The sequence below is a fragment of the Gracilinanus agilis genome, chromosome 6 (genome assembly GCF_016433145.1).
Source record: "Gracilinanus agilis isolate LMUSP501 chromosome 6, AgileGrace, whole genome shotgun sequence".
Classification (NCBI taxonomy): Eukaryota; Metazoa; Chordata; class Mammalia; order Didelphimorphia; family Didelphidae; genus Gracilinanus; species Gracilinanus agilis.
This window is the reverse complement of record NC_058135.1, coordinates 42,640,559-42,666,881: the sequence shown is the minus strand read 5'-3', so window position 1 is coordinate 42,666,881 and position 26,323 is coordinate 42,640,559. Positions and strand designations below refer to the sequence as shown.

At 36.2% G+C, this 26,323-nt stretch overlaps 1 protein-coding gene across 1 annotated transcript in view; it reads right to left on the bottom strand.

The window, feature by feature from the left end:
• AFF1 (AF4/FMR2 family member 1) overlaps window positions 1-26,323 on the bottom strand; it is a 108,557-nt gene that overhangs the window by 45,221 nt on the left and 37,013 nt on the right. The window contains exons 4-7 of the mRNA XM_044681615.1: window positions 24,489-24,533; window positions 10,507-10,593; window positions 2,415-2,451; window positions 1,578-1,629 (exon numbers count right to left, since the gene is read on the bottom strand). Coding sequence (XP_044537550.1) covers window positions 1,578-1,629; window positions 2,415-2,451; window positions 10,507-10,593; window positions 24,489-24,533 — 221 coding nt within the window. The remainder of the gene's footprint in view (window positions 1-1,577; window positions 1,630-2,414; window positions 2,452-10,506; window positions 10,594-24,488; window positions 24,534-26,323) is intronic.

Sequence of the window (26,323 nt, the reverse complement as noted above, 5' to 3'; positions counted from 1 at the left end):
TGAGCACAGAATAGTATACTTGTCAGATCTCTGGGAAAGGAAAGACTTTAAAACTAAGCAAGATTTAGAAAAAAACTACAAAATGTAAAATAATTTTGATTACATTAAACTAAAAAGAGTTTGTATAAACAAAACCAATACTACCAAAACTAGAAGCGAAGCAAAAAATTGGGGAAAAAAATCTTTATAACAAAAAACTCAATGGTCTAATTACTCAAATATATAAGGAGCTAAATCAATTGTACAAAAAAATCAAGTCATTCCCTAATTGATAAATGAGCAAGGGACATGAATAGGCAATTTTCAGATAAAGAAATCAAAACTATCAACAAACACATGAAAAAATTTTCTAAATCTCTTATAATCAGAGAAATGCAAATTGTAACAACTCTGAGGTACCACTTCATTTCTAGTAGATTAGTTAACATGACAGTAAAGGAAAGTGGTGAACGTTGGAGGGGATGTGGCAAAATTGGTATATTAATGCATTGCTGGTGGAGCTGTGAATTGATCCAATGATTCTGGATGACAATTAGGAACTATGCTCTTTTGATCCAGCCATACCACTGCTTGGTTTATACCCCAAAGAGATAATAAGGAAAAAACCTTGTATAAAAATATTTCTAGCTGCACTCTTTGTGGTGGCAAAAAACTGGAAAACAAGGGGATGCCCATCAATTGGGGAATGGTTGAACAAATTATGGTATCTGTTGGTGATGGAATATTATTGTGCTCAAAGGAATAATGAACTAGAGGAATTCCATGTGAACTGGAATGACCTCTAGGAATTGATGCTGAGTGAAAGGAATAGATCCAGGAGAACACTGTGGTACAATTGAACATAACGGACTTCTCTACTAGCAGCAATACAAAGATCCAGAACAAGGCTGAGGGACTTATGAGAAAGAAAATTAGCCACACTGAGAGGAAGAACTGTGGAAGGAGAAACAGAAGAAATACAACTGCTTTACATGGGCTGATGGGGATATTATTGGGGATGAAGACACTAAACGATAACTCTAGTCTAACTACCAATAATATGGAATTAGGTCTTAATCAATGATACATGTAAAACCCAGTGGAATTGTGCATTGGCTATGGTGGGGTGGTGGGGTTTGGGGGAGAGGGAAAGAATATGAAACATGTAACTATGGGGAAATAAGTCAAAATTAAACAAATAAATAAAGTTAGACTTAAGTTGGCAAAGTTATCTTTATCTTGTGTCTGACACAAGTATACAAACCAAAAATAAACGTGCCTTTTTGTAATTCTTCCCTCTCTTATAAGGTCTCGGTATCTAAATACCATATTTAGACTTTAAAAGATAGCAGGATGATAAAATTAAAATATACATATATTAATAACAATCAAGACAGAGTAAGCATTTGAAAACTAAGTTGAGAAATAAAATCATTTGAGAAGCAATATAAAATAGTGTCAGTTAATCTAATTAGAAAGAATTAACCCCAAATTATAGGCTCAGCAAAATTCTATGTTCTAATATCCTTAGATTGGTAATTATAATATCAGAATACAACTGGAATCCTTTCCTCAAGGAACAAACTTGGGTCACTTACGATGTTGCTTGCTGAGAATTAGAACAGGGTTTTGAAGATGAACCATGCTGTTCTGTGGAGAGAGAGAGAAGTATATTGAGTATGAACTGACTCTGCTTTGTAGCTCATATGTCCCATCTATAAAATGGCAAGAAAAATATATTTCATAGCTCTGTGATGTACCCCTTGGAATGTGCCGATTTTCCCACTGTGGGAAAGGTTGAGTTACCTATATTTTCCTTAAGCCAAGTTTTAGAAGTTTATATACTCATGAAGCAAAGGCTAAAAACACTGAAAAAACCATTGCAAAACAAAGTGCCTGACACATAGTAGAAGCTTAAGAAAATGTTTACTGACTTGCCTTGGTAATTCTTGTCTCTTATAAAATAAAAACTAGAAAATGATTCTGGCATTGTGGCAGATGCCAATCATTGTGCTGTTGGGAAGGTTGAGGGGTGGAATGCATAAATTTGGGAGTTCTGAGATGCAGATGGGCTAAATGTGACATTTAAGTCTAGTACCAATATGTTCAGTACCAAGGAATAGATGACCACAAGGTTCCCCAAGAAAGGCTACATCAACCCAAAACACAATAGGTTAAAGGCTTCCTTTTGGACTAATCACTAGGGGAGCCAAGTAACTGGGTGGTTATTATACTTCAAGCCCAAGATGGGGAAAAGACAGCTTCTAAAAAGAGAAATAGTCATGGAAATGGAATATTATTGTTGATAATTTTTCTCTTTTATCCCAAAGGCAATCCTGCCCCTACCATGAAACCTTACTATTAAATTTTATCATCTTAGAAATGATTATGCTCAATTTTCCTTTGTAAGAAAGGGCTACAAAATTAAGACTTACTGTGGTTCTGTAACACAGATTCAAGGTGCTGAAATTCCTGGAAAACAACAAAAGTCCATATTAATTTTAGCAAGATGCATAAATCTTACAAGTACAAAGTAGTAAAAATGCTATTGGCTTCAAAGTTGAAAAAACGATTTCATTTTTTTTGAGAAGCTGGTTCTATAGCTTATATTTTATATTAAAAGTTCATTTTCTGCTTTCTTGACTGTATTTTAAATTTGAATCACTAACATTATTCACTTTAAAATACAAATAATTCACAATTTCATGTGGTCTTCCTTGATATTTGAATGTAGAAATGTTCATAAGTTTTAATGCTTAGTAAGTTCGTAGAAATGAAAGAGTAATTTTTTAAATACAAATAAGATAAATGCAGACACAGAGTAGCTAAAAAATGTGACTTGGAGCACAATTAAATATATGAGATACATTTTCTAGACTTTACAAATCATGAGTGTTATGATAATCCTTATGGTATGAGGATCTGAAGCTGGGTAAAGTGGGTGAATCCTAAGGAAACACTTAAGTTGTAGTAGTGAATCTCAAAGGACCCCCGCAGAAGTAGTTGTTATTAAATATAGTGAATCTGCTAGACCCAAACTCCAGATATAAGTGTCCCAGATTAACCAGTCAGATAAAGAATCTGCTGTTAGAATTATACACATATTTGTCTAACTGACATTCTTGGCCTTAATTAGATAACGCTCAACTGACTGTGAATTAAACTTTGCTATGTAAAAGTGAAATTTGGGAGATGCTATCTTTAAGTATTTATATGTATTTTCTGGACACGGGGAAATTATCAAACTACATTTCCCGTGGTCCAACGGGTTTCCCGTTCCGGTTCTTTGGGTGTGGGGAGGCCTACATCTCCACTCAGGGAAGAGTTTATAATCTCCTGGGTTAGGGGGGAGTGGTCTCTTGGCCAGCAGACTGAGGAGGAGGTAATAATGACTGGAGCGGCAATTTTGAATGCTTACAAGCGCGTGGTCTAATAACTTTATCTATCAGCACGGCTTTAATTAAAATACTAATATTTATATTTATAGCAGCCTTTATCATTTTTTATCCTTATAGCTATGAATTGTACACTTCACCTCTTCCCTTCTAATATCCCACAGATGTAATCACTAAGCCCTAAGATTATAGATGAAACCAAATCTAAAGTAAATTTGAAGATTTATTGCTAAGAGGCTTAGGGAAAGGAAGCATGGCAATGGCTGGGAAGAAGGTAAATAGGAAGTCCTTAAATAGATAAGGCTAATGATATTGATGATTTATGGATTGATGTTAATCAGGTTTGCCAGATGCCAGTCTGGTTGGGCCACAGTGGCACCAACCTAAACCAAGGTTACTCTGCTGACAGGTGTTGGTGTTTCTTCTTGATGATTAGTTCAGGTTCAGGTTGATTCAGGATCAGGGACTGATAAAATTGGTTGGTACAGGTTGCTGGCTAAATAAGCTCTCCTATGGCCTACCCTTACCAAGCCCACCCTCTCCAATCCCAATCTCAAAATTGAGATCTCTTCTCAGTTCAAATCCTTCCTTTTATACCTGAGCCTCAACTGCCTTGGCACCTGCCAGCTCCTGCCCGGCTCAGATCATTCTATAGTCTAAGCAGGTAACTGTCCATTATCTTGATTTCCATATGGCTGTACAATTTATCATTACATGAGAACACCTGCGGTGTTCCTTTATCAAAGAAAATTCAAAGTATGATAAATTTTTTATGCTTATCCTAAGGAAAATAGTCAAATTAAAATTCAATCAATTTAAAACTACACTAAACACTAAAGAAAATGATACAGATAACATTTAATCTAAGGTAATGATTTACCTATTCTTAAAAGAGTCAGATAATACAAATTTCCTGATAGAATTACAACTACATTTCATTAATATCTTATTAGTTGACCCGAGTTTTGTTGGGCAAAATCACTTTATTGATACTCTATTTTTAAAATTTAAATACCAGAATCTAAGAATAAGTATGAAATACTTGAGGTGACACACAAGAGACTGCTTAGATGGAAAGGCAGGCAATCTAGTGCCTTACACCTATTTAAATCAAAACAAAAACAGCACGCAATGATAAGTTGCTCAAGAAATTTAATGAAAAACAAGAGTAAGTCACTTCAATTAAATTGCAATAAAAAAATCTGTCAGGACTTGAACAAAAATATTTATAGCTGAGCTTTTTGTGGTGGCAAGAACTGGAAAAGGAGGGTATGTCCTTCAATTGGGGAATGGCTGAACAAATTGTGGTATATGCTGGTGATGGAATACTATTGCACTCAAAGGAATAATAAACTGGAGGAATTCCGTGTGAACTGGAAAGACCTCCAGGAACTGATGCAGAGCGAAAGGAGCAGAGCCATAAGAACACTGTACACAGAGACTGATATACTGTGGTAAAATTCAAATACAATGGACTTCTGTACCAGCAGAAAGCAATGACACAGGACAGCTCTGAGGGATTTATGGTAAAGATGCTACCCACATTCAGAGGAAGGACTGCAGGAGAGGAAACATAAGAAAAACAACTGCTTGAACGCATGGGTCAGGGCGGACATGATTGAGGGTGTGGACTCGAAACTACCACACCAATGCAACCACCAACAATTTGGAAATAGGTCTTGATCAATGACACATGTTAAGACCAGTGGAAATGTGCATCGGCCATGGGTGGGGGGAGTGCGGGGGGTGAAGGGGAAAGTAGGAGCTTGAATCATGTAACCATGTTAAAAATGAATATTAGTAAATGATTTTAAAAAAAATCTGTCAGGCCATAAGAAAAGGAGCTGACAAAAATGTCAATGACATTTCACAAAACAGAAAACTCTTCTTAGCTTTTGACTTAAGAGATGGGATGGAGAGTGCTCTAACCCAGCAAAATTCTATTGTATGGAGGGATCAGGAAGAAAGGATCATCAATGATAAACTAAAATCAATTCTATTTATAATTAATTTATTTTGTCTCATAATTGCATTTGTTCTGTAATGGCTGATGTCACAGTTGGCTCTTTGTTTCTGAACTTAGTTCAGAATTCAGCTAGCCTGCAATGGGTTAAGTTTAGATATCCTGCTTTACTGCCTCAAGGAATTTAAATGATCTTGGAGAATATATGTGAATGCAAGGGAATTGAGCTAATGTCTCTACTCCACCTATATATCCTTTAAGGATGTCTGGTTTACTTTTTTTTTTTTTAAACCCTTGTACTTCGGTGTATTATCTCATAGGTGGAAGATTGGTACGGGTGGGCACTGGGGGTCAAGTGACTTGCCCAGGGTCACACAGCTGGGAAGTGGCTGAGGCCGGGTTTGAACCTAGGACCTCCTGTCTCTAGGCCTGACTCTCACTCCACTGAGCTACCCAGCTGCCCCGTGTCTGGTTTACTTTTGAAAAGTATGGGCTGCTATCTTATCCCTGGACCCAATAACAAGCACTTCTTTCAAGTCATGAGAACAGAAGGGAACAATGGTGCCAAACTTCCAACCAAGATGCTATTCCCTGTGCCTTGGGCTTATGATCAGTCATGACCCATTCAACAGCATGACATGTCTTCTTTGTTCTCTATGCCCCAAAACCTATTTAAGGAGAATTGCCCTCTGCTCATGGTCTTTGTAATAAATGGAGGCAACACATTGACTAATTTAATGACGGGGAGCATGATCCTGCTAAAAATGTTATCTTGTGCAGAGATTTGACTCAGTTTACTCTTTTGTTAAATTTCTCAAAAAACATCAGAAAACCTGAAGTTAACTGGATATACATAGGGTGGATCTTAGAAGCCACTGGGTACATTGCTGAGACTATGACAAATAGGTTCATTGTTCTTTTATCTCAGAGGTCAAAGGAATCCTAAGTTATACCATAATTTGAGCACAGACACCTTCCCCCAGTAGTACACCTCAAGACAGAAAAACAAAGGCTAAAACCTAACAAAGTTGATCAAATCCTGCACAAAGGATAGCAGAGCTTGGACTGAGCACAAAGACCTATTCAGGAAATAATAAAAACAAAGGAATAAACAAGAAGAAACTAATCAGTATAAAGAATTTATATAGAATCAGTGATATCAAGAACTCCAAATCAAAAAATGAATCACTTAATAAAAAAAAAAAAAGGGCAAGCAGAGACTCAAAGGCAAAAAATAGGTTTTCCACAAGAACTGCAAGAATACCAAGAAGAAACAAAGAGATTTTCTTTAGAAGAAGGAAAATAAATAAGAAAAAAGAAAGTAAAATCTTATCAAAGTAATAGACTCCATTCAAAATTAATTTAAGGAGTTTAAGTCACTACATTTTCATGCCTAGTCATTTACCTTTGAAAGGAGAAAAAATTTTTTGCATAAAGGAAAAGAAAGGAACTAGCAATGGATGCAAGAGGTCTCTTTCATAAATGGTATAGTGCCTTGAAGGAGTAAAAAATAATTTTAGGATGATAATAGGTAAAATCTCTGTATAAAGAAATTTTTCATTTAAGCTATGAGCTATTTGGGGACAAAAAGGAAAAGAAAATACACTGGTACAAATGAAAAATGGAGATTCCTAACCTGGGGTCCATGGACTTGTTTTTAAAAAATATTTTGTTAGATGCATTTCTAAATATTTGATTTCCTCTGTAATTCCATTTTTAAAACTTATTCTGAAAATGGGCCTATAGACTTCACCGGATACCCAAAGTAACCCATGACAAATAAACATTTAAGGAACCTTTTAGATATAGGCTTTTAATATTTTGGAAAGGGGTTAGAATGATGGCTATTTTGTATGTGAACAGTTATTGAATGGCTAAAAAGGGGAGAAAATTTCATTCCATTGATTAAAAAGCTAATGAAATCTGAGTGCCATAAAGAAACAGACTGAAGAATGGTTGGAATCAAAGAGGATTGTTGTTTGTCAGCTAATTAATCCCTTTTCTGTTTGAACATTTTCAGCTCTTCTAGTTTGTCACCACATTTCCTATCTCTATGCTTCATGTATTCTAATTCACTGTTAGGATGGCACTGTCTATTGCATTTAACTATTTAAAATTTTAACACAAGAAAAATTGAATAAATATTACATTAAGATGAAAAAAAATTAATTTAGGACTTTGCTTCATTGGGGGAGATTTGGTGACATTTTACCTCATAAGTACAAGATGAGTTACTGAGTACTGAAAGTCACTGATTTGAGTCTTTCACTTGTTTATTTGGAGTTCTATTGAAAGGTTTGGGCTTTATAAGATTATTCACCTAAAAAAATTAACAATATGGAAATATAAAACTCAGATCAAATCTGGGAGGAGAGAAGAGGAAATAAAAGGGAGACAATTTGGATCATATAATTTTGGAAAACTGTGGAAATCTGTTATTACTTATAAATAATTAATTTCAAAAAATAAAGTTACATGTTTAATTCATTACATTTAAAAAGAAAACTATAAATGAGTCTGGCAATTTCATGCACAACATTGTTAGCAACTAGAGCTGATTTGCTTTGGAAGAAATGATGCCAGGTTTTAAGAGGAGTATGCAGCAACCCAGGGAGTGAATATTTGACTGGGTTCCTTTGCAGGGAGCCATCCACATTTGCTTGGGAGTTATCTGGTTTAGAGGGAACTGCTAGCTAAATTAAGAGAGCAACACTCCCTCAGAGACCTTTTATAGGTGATTATAAATAAAGAGTTCCTAATGCTGTCACCTTGAAAGAGAAAGAGAATTTGCCTCCTTGGATAAGAGGAGCAGTTACCAAAAAAGCAGCTTGAGGGGTGCAAATATTCTTTAATGGTCTCATGACATCTGGATGTTTGGAGTTCTGAGTTACTCCAAGCATATAGGTTTCCCGTAAGACTTGCCCACTTTCTCCCAAAGATAATAAGTGCATGCATCGATGATCCAAAGATTTAGGTATATAATGACACTAAGGTCAGAAGTGATAATAGCAGAGGAGGAGGAAAGACAATATTTAGGAGGGAATAGTTGCAAGCAAAAATCAAACTTAAAACTTCAGAACATAGAACCTAAAGGGGATTTTTAAAGAAAGTGGAAACCATCCCTCCAGGTTAGAGAAATGCAAATTAAAACAACTCTGAGGTACCACCCTCACACTTAGCAGATTAGCAAAGTATAGCAAAGAAAAGTGATAAAGATTGGAGGGGATGGCAAAATTGGGACACTAATGCATTGCTGGTGGAGTTGTGAATTGATCCAACAATTCTGGAAGTCAATTTGGAATTATGCCCAAAGGGTGTGAAAAGACTATCTGCCCTTTGATCGAGCCATACCACTGCTGGGGTTATACCCAAAAGAGATAAAAAGGAAAAAAGTCTTGCACAAAAATATTTCTAGCCACACTCTTTGTGATGGCAAAAAAATTAGAAAATGAGGGTATGCCCATCAATTTGGGAATGGCTGAACAAATTGTGGTATCTGCTGGTGATGGAATACTATTGTGCTCAAAGGAATAATGAACTGGAGGAATTCCATGTGAACTGGAATGACCTCCAGGAAGTGATGCAGAGTGAAAGGAGCAGAACCAGGAGAACATTATGTACAGAGACTGATTCACTGTGATACAGTCAAATGTAATGCACTTCTCTACTGGCAGCAATGCAAGAATCCATAGCAAGGCTGAGGGACTTATGAGAGACTTATGTGGATAGGAATGCTATCCACAGCCAGAGAAAGAACTGTGGGAGCAGAAACTCAGAAGAAAAACACAGGATCGATCACACAGTTTGATAGGGATGCGATTAGGGATTGATGGTAAAAGATCACTCTACTGAAAATATGATTAACATAAAAATATATTTTGAACAATGATACATGTGTAACCCAGTAGAATTGCTTGTCGGCTTTTTGGGGAGGAGGAGAAAGGGTGAGGGGGGGATTATGAATCATGTAACCATGGAAAAATATTGTAAATAAAAATTTAAACAAGTGAAAACGAAGGGAGGAGTGGCCATCAGTTAGAGAAAGGCTGAAAAAATTATAATATATGGCTTTAATGTAATATTATTGCACTATTAGAAACAACAAGGGGTGTTTTTCAGAGAAACATGAGACAACATATGCATTTATTTCATAGGGTGAAGGGCGCAGAGGTAAGGGAAAAATTTAGAAAATCAATTTTGGAAGCTTTGAAAACTCTGATTAAAGCAATACTTCTCCAGGAAACTATGATGAAGCATATTACTTTGTAATAAAAACGTAATAGATCCAAAGAGATGAACACTACTATACATAGCCACTGGGTGGATTTACTTGAACTGTCTAGAGTTATCTATTATAATGGGTTTTTTTCTTCTTTTTCTGTTTTTCAGGTGATGGGGAGGGAAGGGATTAGCAATAGTGATCAAAAAGGGGTCAATGGGAAAACTTTTTCAATGCACAAAAAAAATAGAAATTCATTATTAAATACAAAGAGGGAAACTTTAAAAGTATGGTGTGAATGTTAGAATATATCATATACATTTAAAAAGCAAGCTGTAGACTACTGAGATTCAAACCTTCACAACTTACTTTAATATTTATGGAAATACTTGATTTTCTTAGTGTTTAATCAGTTCAGAAAATCGTAAAAGAAAAAAAATTGCTTGTCTGGAAAGACTTGCAACAATTGTTATATTACTCAAAATTATTCTAACCTGTTCCACTGTCACACAGAGCTTTAAAGTCCGATTAACACTGCAGATGATCTAATCCAAAATCCTTAGGAGGAGAAAATGATGTCCAAAGATAATAAATGACCTGTCCAGGGTCACGGCTGGGCCTAGAATTAAGATTAAATTCCAGGCGAGGAAAGGAAGAAGATAGGAGATAGGAAGGCAGGCAGGCAGGAGCATTTATTAAGCATCTACTATGTGCCAGACATTGTGTTAAGTGCTTCAGAAATATTATTTCATTTAATCCTCAAAGTTTAGGTACTACTATTATTCCCATTTTAGAACTGAAAAAACCAAGGCAGAGAAATTAAGACATGTCATTCAGCTAGTGACTGAGGTCAGTTTTGAACTTATCTTTAGTCAATAAATCAAGTTTTCTTATTTTGTTCTGGTTAATGTACAACCCAAATACTCTGTTAGTATATTTTAAAATCTCACCTTTGTTGGGAAAGGAAATTTTGAAGATTCAGCTGTATTAGGTGTATGGATTGCTGTTAAGGGTGGAGGCCATGAATGGGTCATTTCCTACAAAAAAAATTAGAAAAGAAAAATAATTATAAACAAAACATTTCCTGGCATTTTGTTTAGTTCATTTAAAATTAATGTGCAAGGAAAGCGGTCCTACTGTTAGAAAAAATGTTAACTGACAGGTTATGATCCATTTCCTTTAAAAAAAAAAAAAAAAGGTTATCAACAATATATATACAAAAGTTGGACATCTTCAGAATAAATATCTAAAAGTTAGTTCAGTGGGGAAAAAAATCAGAATGTTGTTAAAATCACATGCATCTTAAACTCACAAAAGTCTCTAAATTCTATGAAAACAAGAGATTTATGTTCTAAAATGCCCATATTCAAATAGCTGCACTGATAAACTACTAAACCACAAACCAGAGAATCAGAGATATAATAATGACTGAAGCTTACTATATTATCAGGCAGGATACATTCTGTTTTGTTATTGTACTTCCAGGAAATCTTAAAGTTGAAATAGCAAAACTTTCCTGTTTAAACAGCCAAAAAAAAAAAAAATCGGCTATCATTTTAACTTGCTTGGTTTTAACACACTAGACATTTCCCTGATATACATTGGCAAATAATCTAATTCTTTTCTACTACTTAACAACATAAAATATTGTTTTCAATTATTTTCATAGAAAAGATTTCTGTGATAATCCAAGAACATTTTTTTCCGAAATTTATATTGTAAGCATTTAGTACTTGAACTTAAAATTTAGGTGAGATTAAAATGTTTTTTTTTTTAAAAAAAACATTAAAATAAGTAGGATAGGAGGCAGCTGGGTAGCTCAGTGGAGTGAGAGTCAGGCCTAGAGACAGGAGGTCCTAGGTTCAAACCCGACCTCAGCCACTTCCCAGCTGTGTGACCCTGGGCAAGTCACTTGACCCCCATTGCCCACCCTTACCTATCTTCCACCTATGAGACAATACACCGAAGTACAAGGGTTTAAAAAAAAAATAAGTAGGATAGACAAACTTAGGTTTTTTAAAGTATTCTGTAAATCTAACTAGTATGACCCAATTTGGTCATCTGCTTCATTGAATGCCACACAGTATTAGAAATGATTTCTTTTAAAATGTTTATCACAGAGGGCAGATAGGTGTCTCAATGGATTGAGAGCCAGACCTAGAGACAGGAAGTTCTGGGTTCAAATTGGACCTCAGACTGTTCCTGGTATTATGATTCTGGGAAATTCACTTCACCTCCATCGTCTAGTCCAGTGATTCCCCAAAGTGGGTGCCACCACCCCCTGGTAGGTGCTGCATCGATCCAGGAGGGTGGTGATGGCCACAGGTGCATTTTTTCTTTCCTATTAATTGCTATTAAAATTTAAAAAAAAAATAATTTCCAGGGGGCTGAGTAATATTTTTTTCTGGAAAGGAGGTAGGGTAGGTTTGGGAACCACTGGTCTAGTCTGTATTGTTCTTCTGCCTTGGAATCAATGCTTAGCATCAATACTAAGAAGGAAGGTGGTTTTTTAAGTTACTACAAAGTAGAAACCTAGTTTTCAAAAGTATTTCAGAAGCACTTATTGATTTTTGATGGGATTATTTAAGTATTCTATTTCTTCTTTCTAATCCTGGAAGTTTATATTTTTATAAATATTCATCCATTTAACCTAGATTCTCAGATTCATTGTCATAGAACTGGGGGAGACAATTCCTAATAATTCAAAAGCACTTACTGAGCTAGGTGCTAAGTATTACATATTCAAAGACTAAAAGAAAACAGGCCCTAGCCTCAGAGAATTTACATTCTATTGGAAAAAAGCCAGTGTTCTGCAAGTAAATGTGCAAATACAAAGTAATCTGAAGCCCGAGTGTGCTAATACCTGGGGAAATTGGGAAATGTTTCCTGCAGAAGGCAGTACCTAAGCTGTTCTCAGAGAAGATAGAGGGAAGAGGAGACCATTGCAGGCATAGAGGACTTCTGCTAGAAGGTAAAAAGGTCCTGAATAGCAGAATGCATGAGGGGAAGTAATGTGGGATCAGTCATGGAAGAAAGGGCAGAACCACATTGTGGAGGCCTTTAAAAGACAAGCAGAGGGACAGCTAGGTGGCTCAGTGGATTGAGAGCCAATTCTGGAGTTCAAATGTGGCGCTGGAAATTTCCTAGCTGGGTGACCCTGAAAAAGGAAAAGGAAAAGGAAGCAAAAAGGAAAGAAGAAAATAAAATTAAAAAGTATTATAATAAAGAAGGGATTTGGGAGCATCTAGATGGCTCAGTGGATTGAGAGCCAGGCCTAGAGATGAGATGTCCTGGGTTCAAATCTGTTCTCAGACACTTCCTAGTTACATGACTCTGGGCACATCACTTAATCCCCCATTGCCTATAACTTAAGGCTCGTCTGCTTTGGAACCCATACACAGTATTGATTACAAGAAGGAAGGTAAAGTTGTTGGTTTTTTTTTTTAATTTTTTATTTTAAAGTAGAGTTTGAAGTTTATCCTAGAGGGAAAAAGGAATTGTTAATTAGCATTTCTTGTGAAGGGAAAGTGAGCCTTAGGAATATCAGTCAGTCAATTGACATTTATTAGGCATCTACTAATCCTTTGGGTCAGACTCTATGTCAAGCACTGGAATACAAAGAAAGGCAAAATAATCAAGCTTTGGAGAAGCCTCCCAATCTAATGGGAGAGACAACACAGAAATAGCTAGAGACAAGGAAAATACAGGTAGGATAAATGAGAAGTTATTTCAAAGGGAAGAAGGCACCGAGATTAAGGAAAACTAAGAAAGGGTTCATGTAGAAAGCAGATCCTTAGCTAAGACTTGAAGGAAGCCAGAGAAGGCAAGATGGGTCAATAAAAGAAACCAGAGTCCTAGAGATGAGGATTCAACAGGGAAACAGCAAGGAGTCTGGGGATGGAGTGTCTTTGAGCAGGAACAGCCAAGAATGCAAGGGTCCAGGGAGGAGGTAATGAAGGTCTGCATCAATGCTTTGTATCAAGAAAGAAGGATGAATGAGAGATTCTATGAGAACAGGGAAAAACATCATCTTCCCAATGATTGGATGGGGAGGAATAAAAGGGGGAGGTGAGAGAGAGAGGAGGGAATCCAGGAAGATGCATAGATATTTCACCACTCTGGAAAGAATGGCATGAAGACAAAAACCAAAGAAACTAATCAGGTATTATTATAATAGTTCAGGAGAGATGGGATGATGGCAAATGTGAACAGAGAAAAAGGTGCATAATTTGAATGTTACCCTAAACACTACAATATCCCCAGCAAAGCTATGATTCTCAGCATTCCTTTACTTCCTGTCGTTACATGCTGACATAGACAGGTTATAAATTGTGTGCAGTTCTGTCTCTCGCTCTTTCCTTCCTGTCTCGGCTTTGGTGAAGCAGGGATTTTTGAGCAGGTAAAAAACTTAAGTCACATGGTTTCTATTTTGTCAGATAATAAATTTTCAAAAATATATAATACTTCAAGTATTGGATATTTAAATCTTACAAAGGAATGGATAGAAGAGAACTTAAAGGATTTTGATTGGGTGAGTGGGAAGAGGATCCAGGAGGCCTCTAAAGAGTGAACCTGAGTAATTGGAAGAAAAGTACCTGAAACAGAAAGGGAAAAGTTTGGGGAAAAGAGTGAATCTAGGTAAGAAGATAAGGAGATTGTTTTAGACATCCTGATTTTAAGACCTTTATGGGACAACTAACTGTAAACACTTAGTAGGTAACAAAAGCAAATCAGGATGAAGGCTAGACATGTAGATATATGAATCATTAGAATAGAGATGGATTGAATCCATGAAAGCTGATGAGATCATGAAAAGAATATAGAGGGAAAGTAACCTAACCTAAGAAACTCCAAAAAGGTGATCTGGCAAATTAAGCCTTGGAGGGAAATAACAGACAGGAACAAAAAGAACAGTGTCATGAAAAGTAAGGGCAGGGAGTCTAATCAAAAGCCATAAAATACATTGAGAAACATGGAGAATGAGAAAAGGCCATTTGATTTAAGAAATCGCTGGAAAGGAAGGGTTGTTATATGGAAAAAGAGCTCTAGTGGAGTGAGAATGACTAGGGACAGTTTTTTCTAAGAGTTTGGCAATAGTTATGGGATGATGGGGCAAGGGGGTGGCAGTTGATCAAGTGAAGGATTTTTTTAAGGATATGGAAGAAGTGGTTAATAGGGAAAAGCAAGTAGACAAAGAAATTTAATATAAAGGTATTCTAAAGATTATAAATTCTGTGACATTTTAAAGATCAAAGGCACTCAGAGGAGAGAGAAAGTGTTGGTGTTAAGTTAGAGGTTATCTGTATCAAAGAGAGTTAATACTTCTGAGTCAAGGGACAGGAGAGTAGGGGAAAATGTTCCTGGAATTTGAAGTACAGGAGTAAGTAGGAAACTCTTTACCCTCCGGGTCAATTTTCTTTAGGTAAGTATGGGGCAAAGTACTCTTCTGAGTCAAGAGGGTAATGCTGAAGACTTAAGGAGGATGAAAAATTGGATCGCTTGTGTCTTTTGGGGCAAAAATTCAACTAAAATTCCTGGAAGAGATGAAGTAAGAGGTTTTAAAAAAATAAAGCATTTTAATAAATGAAAAGGCAAGCGGGAAAAATTTTTAAATACATGATAAAAAAGAATTAGAAAAGAAAGTAACAGCTGTGAGAAGGAATTCTGGGAAGAAAGACAGGTTTGCAGTTAAGGGAACTAGCATTTTGATGAAGCTATAGACACTGGGGTAAACCTGGTTAGAATCTGGAAGAAGAGGGTCTGGAGGTTCTACCTGCCAGCCTGAGAGGAGTTGGTTTGAGGTTGTGAAGCTGAAACCAGCTCCAAGACCCAGCTCCGACCTCCTGTGAATCTCTATCCTTTCCCAAACCATTCCTGTTCCTGTTCTTATCATCACCTGAAAGCTGCTGCATGATTTATCTCTACTACCCATATATGAAAATCTAACCTGAGAAGAAAAGCTGATTAAACTTTCAAGGTCACCTTGGAAGGGTTTTCTTCTGTGGGGTGAACCCAAACACTTCAACTCCAGTTACCTGAGCTATATTTCTAAAGTCTCAGAAACCTGAGTGGGTTTTATTTAGAAATAGATAAGTTAGCAAAGGGATCTATAGACAGAGAGAGTAGAAGAGAATAGGCCTGGCCTGGCCAGGCAAAGAAAAGAGACTTTTTACTCTAAAGTCAGTTTTGGGAATCTTAAGGTAGACAATCTCCAAGATAGGGATTTTCCCTCAACCCACTTACCTAAATACCCTTCCTGATATCTTTCCAGAATAAACCCTTTTTGTTTACTACAGTCAGATATATATATATCTATATTGGCCTAGGACTGAGAGCAACAACAGTCCCGTTGGCTAGGTCGGTCAAATCCTAGTGATCCATATTCAACTATAGTACAGGGTTTCTCTTTCACATAACACAGCTTAGTAACAAGACATAGAAATCTATACCCAAATAAAAAATTAACTGAAAATGAGAATGAACCCAAATGAAGCCAGTAACTCTATAATAAAAGAAAATCAAAAGACTTTTAAAAGTAGAAGAAAATGTAGTGTGTCTCATAGCAAAAACAACTGCCCTGGAAAAACAGAGTTAAGGGGGAAAAAAGTGAAGAACCATAATATATATATATATAAAAACTGAAAAAAATCTCAAGAGATTTCTTACATTTCTTAAGAGTCAAGGGATAAATTTGGAATAGAAAGAAATCATTGGACACCTCCCAGGGACCTTATGGCTAAAATATAGAGCTTCCAAGTCAAAGAAAACAATACTGCCAACATTCAGAAAGAAAGAATTCAAGTACCAAATAGTCACAATCAGGATCACATATGATTTAGCAACCACCATTATAAAGGAGCAGAAAACTTGGAATGCTGTGTTTCAGTTGGCAAAGGCCACAAACTTGCAGCTTTAAATAACTTTACTCAGCAAAAATGAATATAACACTGCAAAGAAAAACAGACCTTTAATAAAATAAGGGACTTTCAAGCATTTCTGAAGTAAAGACTAGAGCTGCAGAGGAACTTTGAAGTCCAAAAAGAGAAGTTAAAAGAAACATAAAACAGTAACACCGAACAGATAAATGACTAAAGATAAATGGCTTATATGCTAATAGAGGAGAATGATACATTCCCTATCACAATCAGGGATCATAAAGTAAGTCATAAAGTAAGTAAGAGTGTTTCTGTTATGTTTTGTTGATCTTAATAGAAGAATGGAAAAAGAAGTGAAGAGGAATAAAATGGTTGGGAAAATTATCTCATATAATTATGGGTCACAAGAAGACATCTACACAAACAACAAGGAGGGAGCAGGGTAATAAGAAGAGATACTTGCACTTCACTCTCATCCAAACTGATCAAAGAACTCTCTCTTCCTCCCTCCTTCCCCCTCTCCCTTCCCCTCCCCCTCCCCCTCTCCCTCATAGACACAAGCACAATGTAATTTATGGGGGAAATGAAAGGCTCAGTAGAAATGTTGTTTCAGCAGTTTTGAAGAAACTAGAAATTCATGAAGTATATATGAAGGCAAGAGATAGAATATACACAATGCACATGCATGCACACACCAAATACACTGGGTAGAGAAATTCCACAGAGAAACAGGAGAAAGAGGGAGGGAGAATTAGAGTGAGGGTAGATTAAGGGAAGGATTAGCCCAAAGGAAAACCAACTTCAAAGATGTAAAAAAATATTTATAGCTCTTTTGAGGTGGCAAAGAATGAGAAGCTGAGTGGGTACCCATCAATTGGAGAATGGATTAAGAATTTACGGTAAACAGATGTGATGGATTGCCACACCGTTTTAAGAAATGACAGGAATGGTTTCAGAGAAACATGGGAAGACATTATCTGATGCCAAATGAAGCAAAAAGAAAGAGGAGAGTAATTTGTACAATGAGAGCAATATGATAAAGGCAAACAATTCTGAAAAGATGATGAACTCTTTTTTAGCATTTCAGAAATTCCTCTCCTAGCAGGGTCATGTCATGACTCAGCAGTTGAGTGGAGCAGTGGCAGTGGTTTCCATGCCAGTCACTCCAACTGTAGAAGTAACAGGTATGGAGAGTTGGAAGAGAGAGGCTATAGCTATAGCAAGGCTATTTCTTCTAAGTCAGGAAATGAATAGTTTTCTGAAAATGGGTTTCATCCCTAGAGCACCATTCCTAGGAAGATGCAAAAGTGTTGCACAGAAGGAATTTGAGAAGCAGAATAAGCACTTCGTAACAGGGCTCTAAAATTTCTGTCCTGGATTCAAATATGGCCTCACATACTTTTAAAATAGGTTCTCTGACATGATGAGGCTCAGAAACAGAACATCATCTCCATCCATGTAGGTTTCAATGAATATCACTAGCACAGTCTGATTATATAAACTGCCTCTTTGGAACAGGAATGGAGAATGCAGAGAAAATATCAGTGATATAAAGACAAAGAATATCAGTAGAAATTTATTATTTTTTAAAAAGAAGAAAAAATACTAATACAGTAGCCAGGAAGCCAGAGGGCCAGAATCAGAAGGGAGGGCTTGAGGTAAGAGTGGAGACTTCACTATATCTATGTAGTTACATGATCATGGGCAATCACTTGAGATCCCCCCTAAGCATCAGTTTTCCTTAACTGTGAAATGAGGACAATATTAGTTCATAGTATTGTTGGGAAGAAAAGACTAGAAACAACAAAGTTGTATATAATATGAATTGTTATTGGTAGATGTGGTTTGATTTAAAAAGATGGCAGATTTAAAGCTGAAGGAAATTTAGAGAACTAGTCCATTTTGATTATTTCAAATAGTAGGGAAATAGTTCAAAACTGATAAAGATATTAGAAAACAATGGGGGGAAAGCATCAATAGAGCAAAGGTAAAAAATGTTTTTAAAAAACTCAAACCCAGGCAATTAGAGCAAGACCCTCATCTTTCTGAGTTTCAGCTTCCTCATATATATCATCCTCTCTAGTCCTGTGAGTAAGGCTTCAGATGAGTAGTAGACTTGTGAAAAGGATGATTTATTTTTCTAAGGTATCTTTGCCAGAGGACTATTTATCGCTTCCATGTGTCCTTAAAAAAAAATTCTCATGGTTCTTGCTGCCTGCTAGAGCTGCCCTTGAGGATCTTTTATACATTTGTAATAGATGAAAAATAAACCAGATTTCAAATCCTGTTTGGGTTTTTGTTTTTTTTGGTTTGTTTTTAAATCTAAACCATGTACAAGTCTTTGGTCCAAATTGTAAAGTTAAACTAAATTGCATTATATTAACCCATATGAGTGTATTTCCCTAAGCATAGTTATGCTGAAATAAACTTTATTAAAAAAAATGAAAAAAAAAAAAACAACAAACAAACAAAAGACAAAAACCCAAACTATTTTCTTTGTTATATTGATGCTTTCCCCACTGTTTTTCAATATCATTATCAGTTTCTAAAGACTTTCTTCCTTGATCCTTCCATGACAAAGAGAGGATCATCATGAAATAGATCAAGCCAAATGAATCAACCCATTGGCCATATGTGAAAATGAATATTTCATTCTTACTTATAGTCTATCTCACCCAAATCTATACCCACACGTGTATATGTAAGCTATTTATTAGCTCAAAGGCCTGGAGCTAGAAGACTGGATTGAAGACCTGACTAATACATACTAGCTGGAAGATCAAGATCATATTGCCTGAAGCCAAGAGTGCTGTATTATCAGGCAGCAGAAAATTGGCTCTCAAAAGCAGCTGAAAAAATACCTGTAGCCATCTTACTCGAAAAGTGAGCAAGTCAGTTAGGAAAGCTCAAAGAGAGGAGAGTGCTCAGACGGGACTGAAACCTGTTGGCACTCTGGGAACAGACACCAGGGACAATGAAAGCCAGCAGTGGGATCCCCCAAAATAGAAAATAAGAGCAAAAAAGGCCCCACCATTCCATTCTAGAGTTGTATCCTTCTACAAACACTGCATTTTATTCCTTGTTTATTTTGGGATTTGGTTTTGATTTACATTTATAAATCAATCTAATCTAAGATATTCTGTTACACAATGTTACCTTCAGTTAATACACTTGCACTGTGGATCATAGCAGAGGAAATAGCTCTCACTTTTGAGTAATAAATCCTTTTGTTATAACTGTTTGCTGACCCACTGCTTAATGGGATGTGCAATATGATTTTCTTTTTTCTTTTTTCTTCTTTCTTTCTAATTAGAATTTTTTAACTTCAGTAAATGGAATCAGTATTTTGAAAGATATATTTACAATACATATTAGCCCTAATTACATTGCATAACCAAAAGCTCTAGACTACAGAAACCTGCCTTTGGTTGTTAAACATTATGGGACTTTAACTGATATTTGTGTCTGATTTCAGAAGAAGGGACTACTAACGAAACACTGCAGAGTGCAAAGAAGCACAAGGTCAGGGAGTCGATCAATCCCTGTAGGTTTGGTGAGGATCTATGCCAAGACACAGAACTTGTCCCAGGGATTCAGGGGAGCTGTTGTTTGACAAACCTGGACACTGGACTTCCCTGTCTTCAAGTTTATGCATATATCTCTATTTGGCTTTCACTTTGGCTCCCTATAACAGGAACTGAAGGAGAAATCAGACCAGGGAATCATATTTCCCTTTTACCTCGAGACTTTTGTCCCTTTTTTTCTTCTGTAGTAGGCTCTTCTCACCATTTTTTAGTCTTAACAGAATGTAGAAGTAGACAGAGCCAAGTCCTGACCTAAAACAAAGTACCAAATCAGGAAGCAAGGCTGGAAACAAATAAACAGATGGTAAATAAATTTTATAGCTCGGGCATATCAAAGACAAATCCAAAAGAAGAGGGTAACTGTACACAAAGACTACAAAAGTGTCTATACGAAATAATAATTTTAAAAAGACTAAAATAATAATATTTTAAATGAAATGTGAAATGAAATTTTAGAGGAAAAAAATTAGAAAGATACATAGGTTCAGAATAGGAGGTGCTAAACCTAACAACAAAAACAGCTACCCTGAAAATTAGCATTGACCAAAAAGAAATCAATGATTCCATGAGGCAAAAAGAAATTCTTGGACAAAATCAATTCTGAAAAATAGGCACGACATCTTGTGCTTTGGTGTAGAAACCAGACAGAGCAGCAGATGCAAAAGAAGGGGGAGCAGAAAGTTGAATTTCTGCCTTCTATAAAGGAAGGCACAACCAGAAAGAAGAGTTTGAAGAAGGTGGTGACAATTAAGGCTTGACTTAGCAGGATGGTGATGGGAATCCTTCTGAAAGAAACTCCAAAAGGAGAACTCCTAGGGACATTATAGCCAAAATGCAGAACTTCCCAGTCAGAGAAAAAATACTACAAATTGAATTGAGTTAAAAACAAACAAACAAACAAAAATAATAAAGAGAAACCAAAGGAGAGTCAGATAGGACCTGGTAGCTACCACTATTATGGAGGAGAAGAGACCTTGGAATTATGATACTCGAAATGGCAAAAGTCTAAACATCGAGGAAAATATCTGCCAGAATTAGGTATAATCCTAAAGAGGAGGAAAATGATCTTTCATGAAAAAAATTACTTTCAAGCAATTGTGATGAAAAAGACCAGATTGAAGTAGGAACTTTGAAATACAAACATGGGATTCAAGAAAAACCTAAGATGATAAATACATCTGAAAAAATGGAAAGGACCTGATCTGGGCTGGATTACAATCAAGCTAACCCCTTGGTAGTTTATGTTTGAAACTGAAATGAAATGAGACATTTGAAGACCACTCAAACAGTTAACAAAAGGAGATTTACTTAGAGAGAAGGATAATTAACAAGAATAGGTACTGATACCCAAATTAATTCAGCTTAGTAAAGTTCCTGTTCTTAAGTGTTCACTGTTTTCCATCAGCCAGGTATCAGAGAGGCCTGGAGCTCTTTGTGGCCGCTTTGAACTTAAATGATCAGAAAATAATGGTAACAACTTGGGCCTGTAGTTCCCCAAGTCAACTAGATCTTGAGGATTGTCTCATTGCCTTTTAAGGAAAACCAGCCTAAACTGCACAGGGGCAAGGATATTGGTCCTACCATATGCTACTTCTTTGTGTTAAGGTACTTAAGGCCTTCTAGAACACTGGTGTCAAATTCAAATAGAAAGGATTTTTGCCCTGCAAGGATAATGACTTAAGCTATTAAAGCCTAAGACCTCACTTCAGACTTTTAGAACATCTTGTAAAAAATTCTGCAAATAAATCCTGTGAAATCCATGCTATTGAAGGCAGAGCTACAATGGACCTGTAGCCATATTTTATAAGAAAGTAGTTTATAATTAGCCATATCACATTGTTTTCAGAATAAAAGAAACAAATGAGTAATTGAGCTATAACATGTTGAGTAATTCTATTTGACAGTTAATCAAGTTTTTAAATAACCACATTTCCTAGGCTAAAAATACTTGTTTTCTGAAAGACTTTTCAACTAAGGAAATCTTAATTAGACAGATGTAGTATCTTCTTTATTTTATTTGGCTTCTTATTATTTGGGGGGGTTAGGAATATTTTAAAATCTATTTGGAGGGGCTTTCTGGCACCTATTTGGATAGCATTATTCTTTGAATGACTTATGAATGAAAAGCTGGTTAGGTTGTATCAGTGGATATTTCCAAAGAACCAGCACTTTAAAAATCCTCATATCTTTGGCTAAATATATATGAGTTACTTTGCTTCTCTAGTATATTTCCTAGAGTCATGGAATCTCAGAAAGGGAAGGGACCTCAGAAGTAAGCTTGGCCAGCAAAAAACAGACCAGGAATCTCCTCTCTATTATCCATGACAAATAGTCTGAACCACAGAAAGAAAAATTTTAGTTAAGTTTGTCTTCTTTTGAAATATACAATAGATAATTCAGTTAAGTGAAACAGCATACCACTGAGCTTTTCAAAATCTTGCAGATTATTTCTTTGTTTTTAGAAATAATGAATCATTATCGCTTGCCTTCTTAGTAGGTGGAAAGGGGCTGAAGAGAGAAAATCTGAAACTAAAGAAAATAAATTTTTTTTAATTTTAAAAAGAAATGATGAACCAGGAAAAATTTTTGGTAATCTCTGAATCAGCTCAGTATTTGTTTCTTACCTTCAAAGCTCTCTCTTTTCCACCTCTGTTCTACACATATAGTAGAAAGAGAAACAGAAAGAGAACAGAAAAACTGAGAAATCGTAATTTTTCTAGAGAATTTTAATTTTAACTTGAGTTGTATATAATTGTACAAATAAGGCTTTTAAATACTTTTTTTAAAAACCATTATCTTCTATTTTCTTAATACTAGGCATAGGTTCCCAGGCAGAGGACTGATAAGGGCTAGGCAATAAGAGTTAATTGATTTGCCCAAGGTCATGCACCTAGAAAGTGCCTCAGAAAAGATTTAAACCCAGGTCCTCCTGGCTCTAAACCTGGCACAGTGCTATCTACCTGACTGAAACAAGACTTTAATAAATAGGATAAAATCTACCTTTTAATTTGAAGGGCATTTATTCGATTCTGAGAGGTAACTTAACCAGCCTTAGGAGTTGTGGGGCCCTAGATTCAAGTCCAGCCTCTGAAACACTATGGTTATTTTAAGGTCTCAAGTATCCCAGGCAACTCTATAAAAATCTAAGTTAAAAAAAATGTTGCCGGTATGCATAGGCAAAATAAGTTTTGACACTTCTAATTTTCTATCCAGATGAATCCCAGATCTGAAGCAAAAAAAGTCTACTCTGATAATATGCTCCCCATCCCCTTCCTTTGCTCCCTTCCTCAAACCCTATCAGTTTTCCTGGTGTCTCAAAAGTTAAAAGAGAAGGTAAAGGAAGTAAGTATGCAGAAATGTCAGAATTCCTTACCTGAGGGTCATTCCTACCAGACTGTGGCAATGTAAATCTGATCTGATCTTGGGACCTTATGATATTCATAAACAAAGAGGGATTCTTCACTTGGAAAACAAGGGAGCTGGACTACATGACCTTTCAGGTCCTTTCCAAATCTAACTTTCTACAAATCTAAAATAACTAATTTATTCTCCCCCCTCCCCAACACTTACTACCTGCTTAGTAACAGCTGGGCAAGGGCAAGGTGAAAGGAGTTAAATGACTTGTCCAGGGTCACAAAACTAGTGTCTGACACAAAATTTGATGCTAGATCCTTCTAACTCCAGGTCTGGTGCTCTAGCCACTATACAACCTAGCTGCTCTCCAAACAGAAAATAATTTAAATATAGAAGCATAATGATTGTCTTAAATCACAATTCATTTATTAAAGTATTAATATGAGTCACTGATTTTAAAAAGATGATATTAATATTTTTAAAAATCCATTTGATATTAATAATTTTTTTAAATTGTAGGATTAGGGACACCTAATTTCCAATCCTAAAACATTTAACTACCTGTGTAAACCCTGCATTCAACTTCTTTTGTCCCTCCACTTCCTCATCTATAAAACAGGGACAATACTATAACCTACCTCCTAAGAATGTTACAGTTGATAAAATGAGATAATATTTATAAATCTCTTGTAAATATGAAATCTCTTTCAAAGCAAAAAAAATAATAATAATCTATTTGAGATTGAATCAAGCGTACCTTGGTATCTGTCCTGATGTACAAATGTAGGAAGTTTATTTCATAGGAAGCTGAGTCTAGTGTTACTCAGAATACTGGACTGACTTGGGAGTAGAGTTAACCATTCTAGTTACTCCAAATTTGCCATAGGCATTAATGTTCTATTTCACTACCTCAAGCCAAGAAGCTGGTCTATTTCTAAACAATACTTGAACTAGTTTTACTTGCTTCCTGGAAGCTGAGGAGAAGGATTCTAGAAAAAGTTAGGAAGCAATACTATATCATAGGGCCATTAACAATTAAATAAAAAGAAATTAAGAGGAAAATGTTCCACCCACTTAAATAGAAGCAAAAACAATATGAAGTATTACCTAATGACTCACCTTCAAAATTTCTTCAACACAGTGTACTTCATTTGGGAAAGCCTGCTAAATGTAAGAAAAGAAAAAGAAAGAAAAAGAAAAAAGGCATAAGAGCAGCAGTCATAGTAATACTGAGTCATCAACAACAATTCTGATTTAGCTTGAAACTCCACACAACCACAATACCCAAGTATCTACATCTTCATTTAGATAAAGAAAAATAAAAGGGTTAACACTTGGCATCATCTCTGATTCTCATTCTTTTTTTTTCTAATTTATGAAATCCATGCCAAATAGCTTCGACATACACAACCTCAAGATAGAAAACTGTTGAAATAAAATGTAGTCAGAAAGTGCGGTATCAAATCATGTGTTGTAACCTTTCATTAGCATCAGGCAGCAAGCCCTGAACAGCTCAAAGGAAAAGAACTTGACTCCCTAGTCCTGAGAATCCCATTGTGCTAATGAACCTTCAAGGGCATTCCAACTGTGATCCAGGGCAGGGCTCTGCAACATTTCCAGTCTCAGATGGAATGCCAAAACTTCATTTTGAATAAATGAAGTTTATCCTCCATTCACTTTTAAGTTCAGGAGGTCAATAATTTGTATCATAATTTAACTCCTTAAGTACTGAAATTCCCTCCCCAGATGTAGCTAACTAAATCTGATTAGAGGTTCTTAAGATATTCAAAAGATGTGAGTGGGCACAGCTAGGTAGCTCCATGGATAGAGAGCCAGGTTTGGAGTCCAGAGATCCTGGGTTCAAATTTGACCTTTGATACATCCTATCTGGGAACCTTGGGCAAGTCTCTTAATCCCAGTTGCCTTAATAATTAATAATTAATAATCCTTAGGCCTTTTCATCTGATATGATTCCTATGATAAGAACTTTTAAAAAGTGGGCAAAAAAAGCCTATTAAACAAAATTTCTAAACTTTTTGATCCTGAACTTCAGTGTATTAAAAAAACAAAACCCAGGGGGCAGCTGGGTAGCTCAGTGGAGTGAGAGTCAGGCCTAGAGACAGGAGGTCCTGGGTTCAAACCCGGCCTCAGCTACTTCCCAGCTGTGTGACCCTGGGCAGGTCACTTGACCCCCATTGCCCACCCTTACCAATCTTCCACCTATGAGACAATACACCGAAGTACAAGGGTTTAAAAAAAAAAACCCTAACCTGTACATATTTACTTATTTGTAAATTATATGCATGTACCAATATACATTTACACAAAAACAGAAATTTAAAAAGGATGAGATAACATAAAATAGCCTCAGGATTTTTATTAAGGGTGGGGAGTAGAGGTGGAAAGGGCAGACCTAAAAGTCAGAGGTGGAAAGACCTGCCTAAAGGGAGTAGCCCTGGAAGAGCCAGGATGGGAAAACAAGTCCTCAGTAAATCTATCAATCAATCTATGTTCTTTCCATTTAAATTGGGTCAGATTAGCAACTGTGGATATGGAGTCTCTGTCAGAGAGCAGGCTGGCTGGGGGGAGGGGGGGACAGGGAGAGAGTAGAATTCCTCCTCTACCCCTCTGGGAGCAGTTAAACTGTAACTCTTTGGATCAGGTATGGAGGCAATTCAAGCTCAACAAATTAGGGGCCTAGATGGTGAATTTATAGGAAATAATTCCACAGAAGTTAATAACTCTCTGTTTAAAATTATTCCCCACTCCCTAGGAATAGATGAGGTCAGGTTGTCTTCAATACAGATGACAGGCTCTTAGGACAGATACTGAACCAATTCTAGCTTGGAAGGAGATCTTGGTTGGGTAAAGTATAATGATGGTGAGTATACCCCAAATATATCTTCACACAGGTCCAGTAACTAACAAATAAAGGGATTTAATTTTTTCAGGAA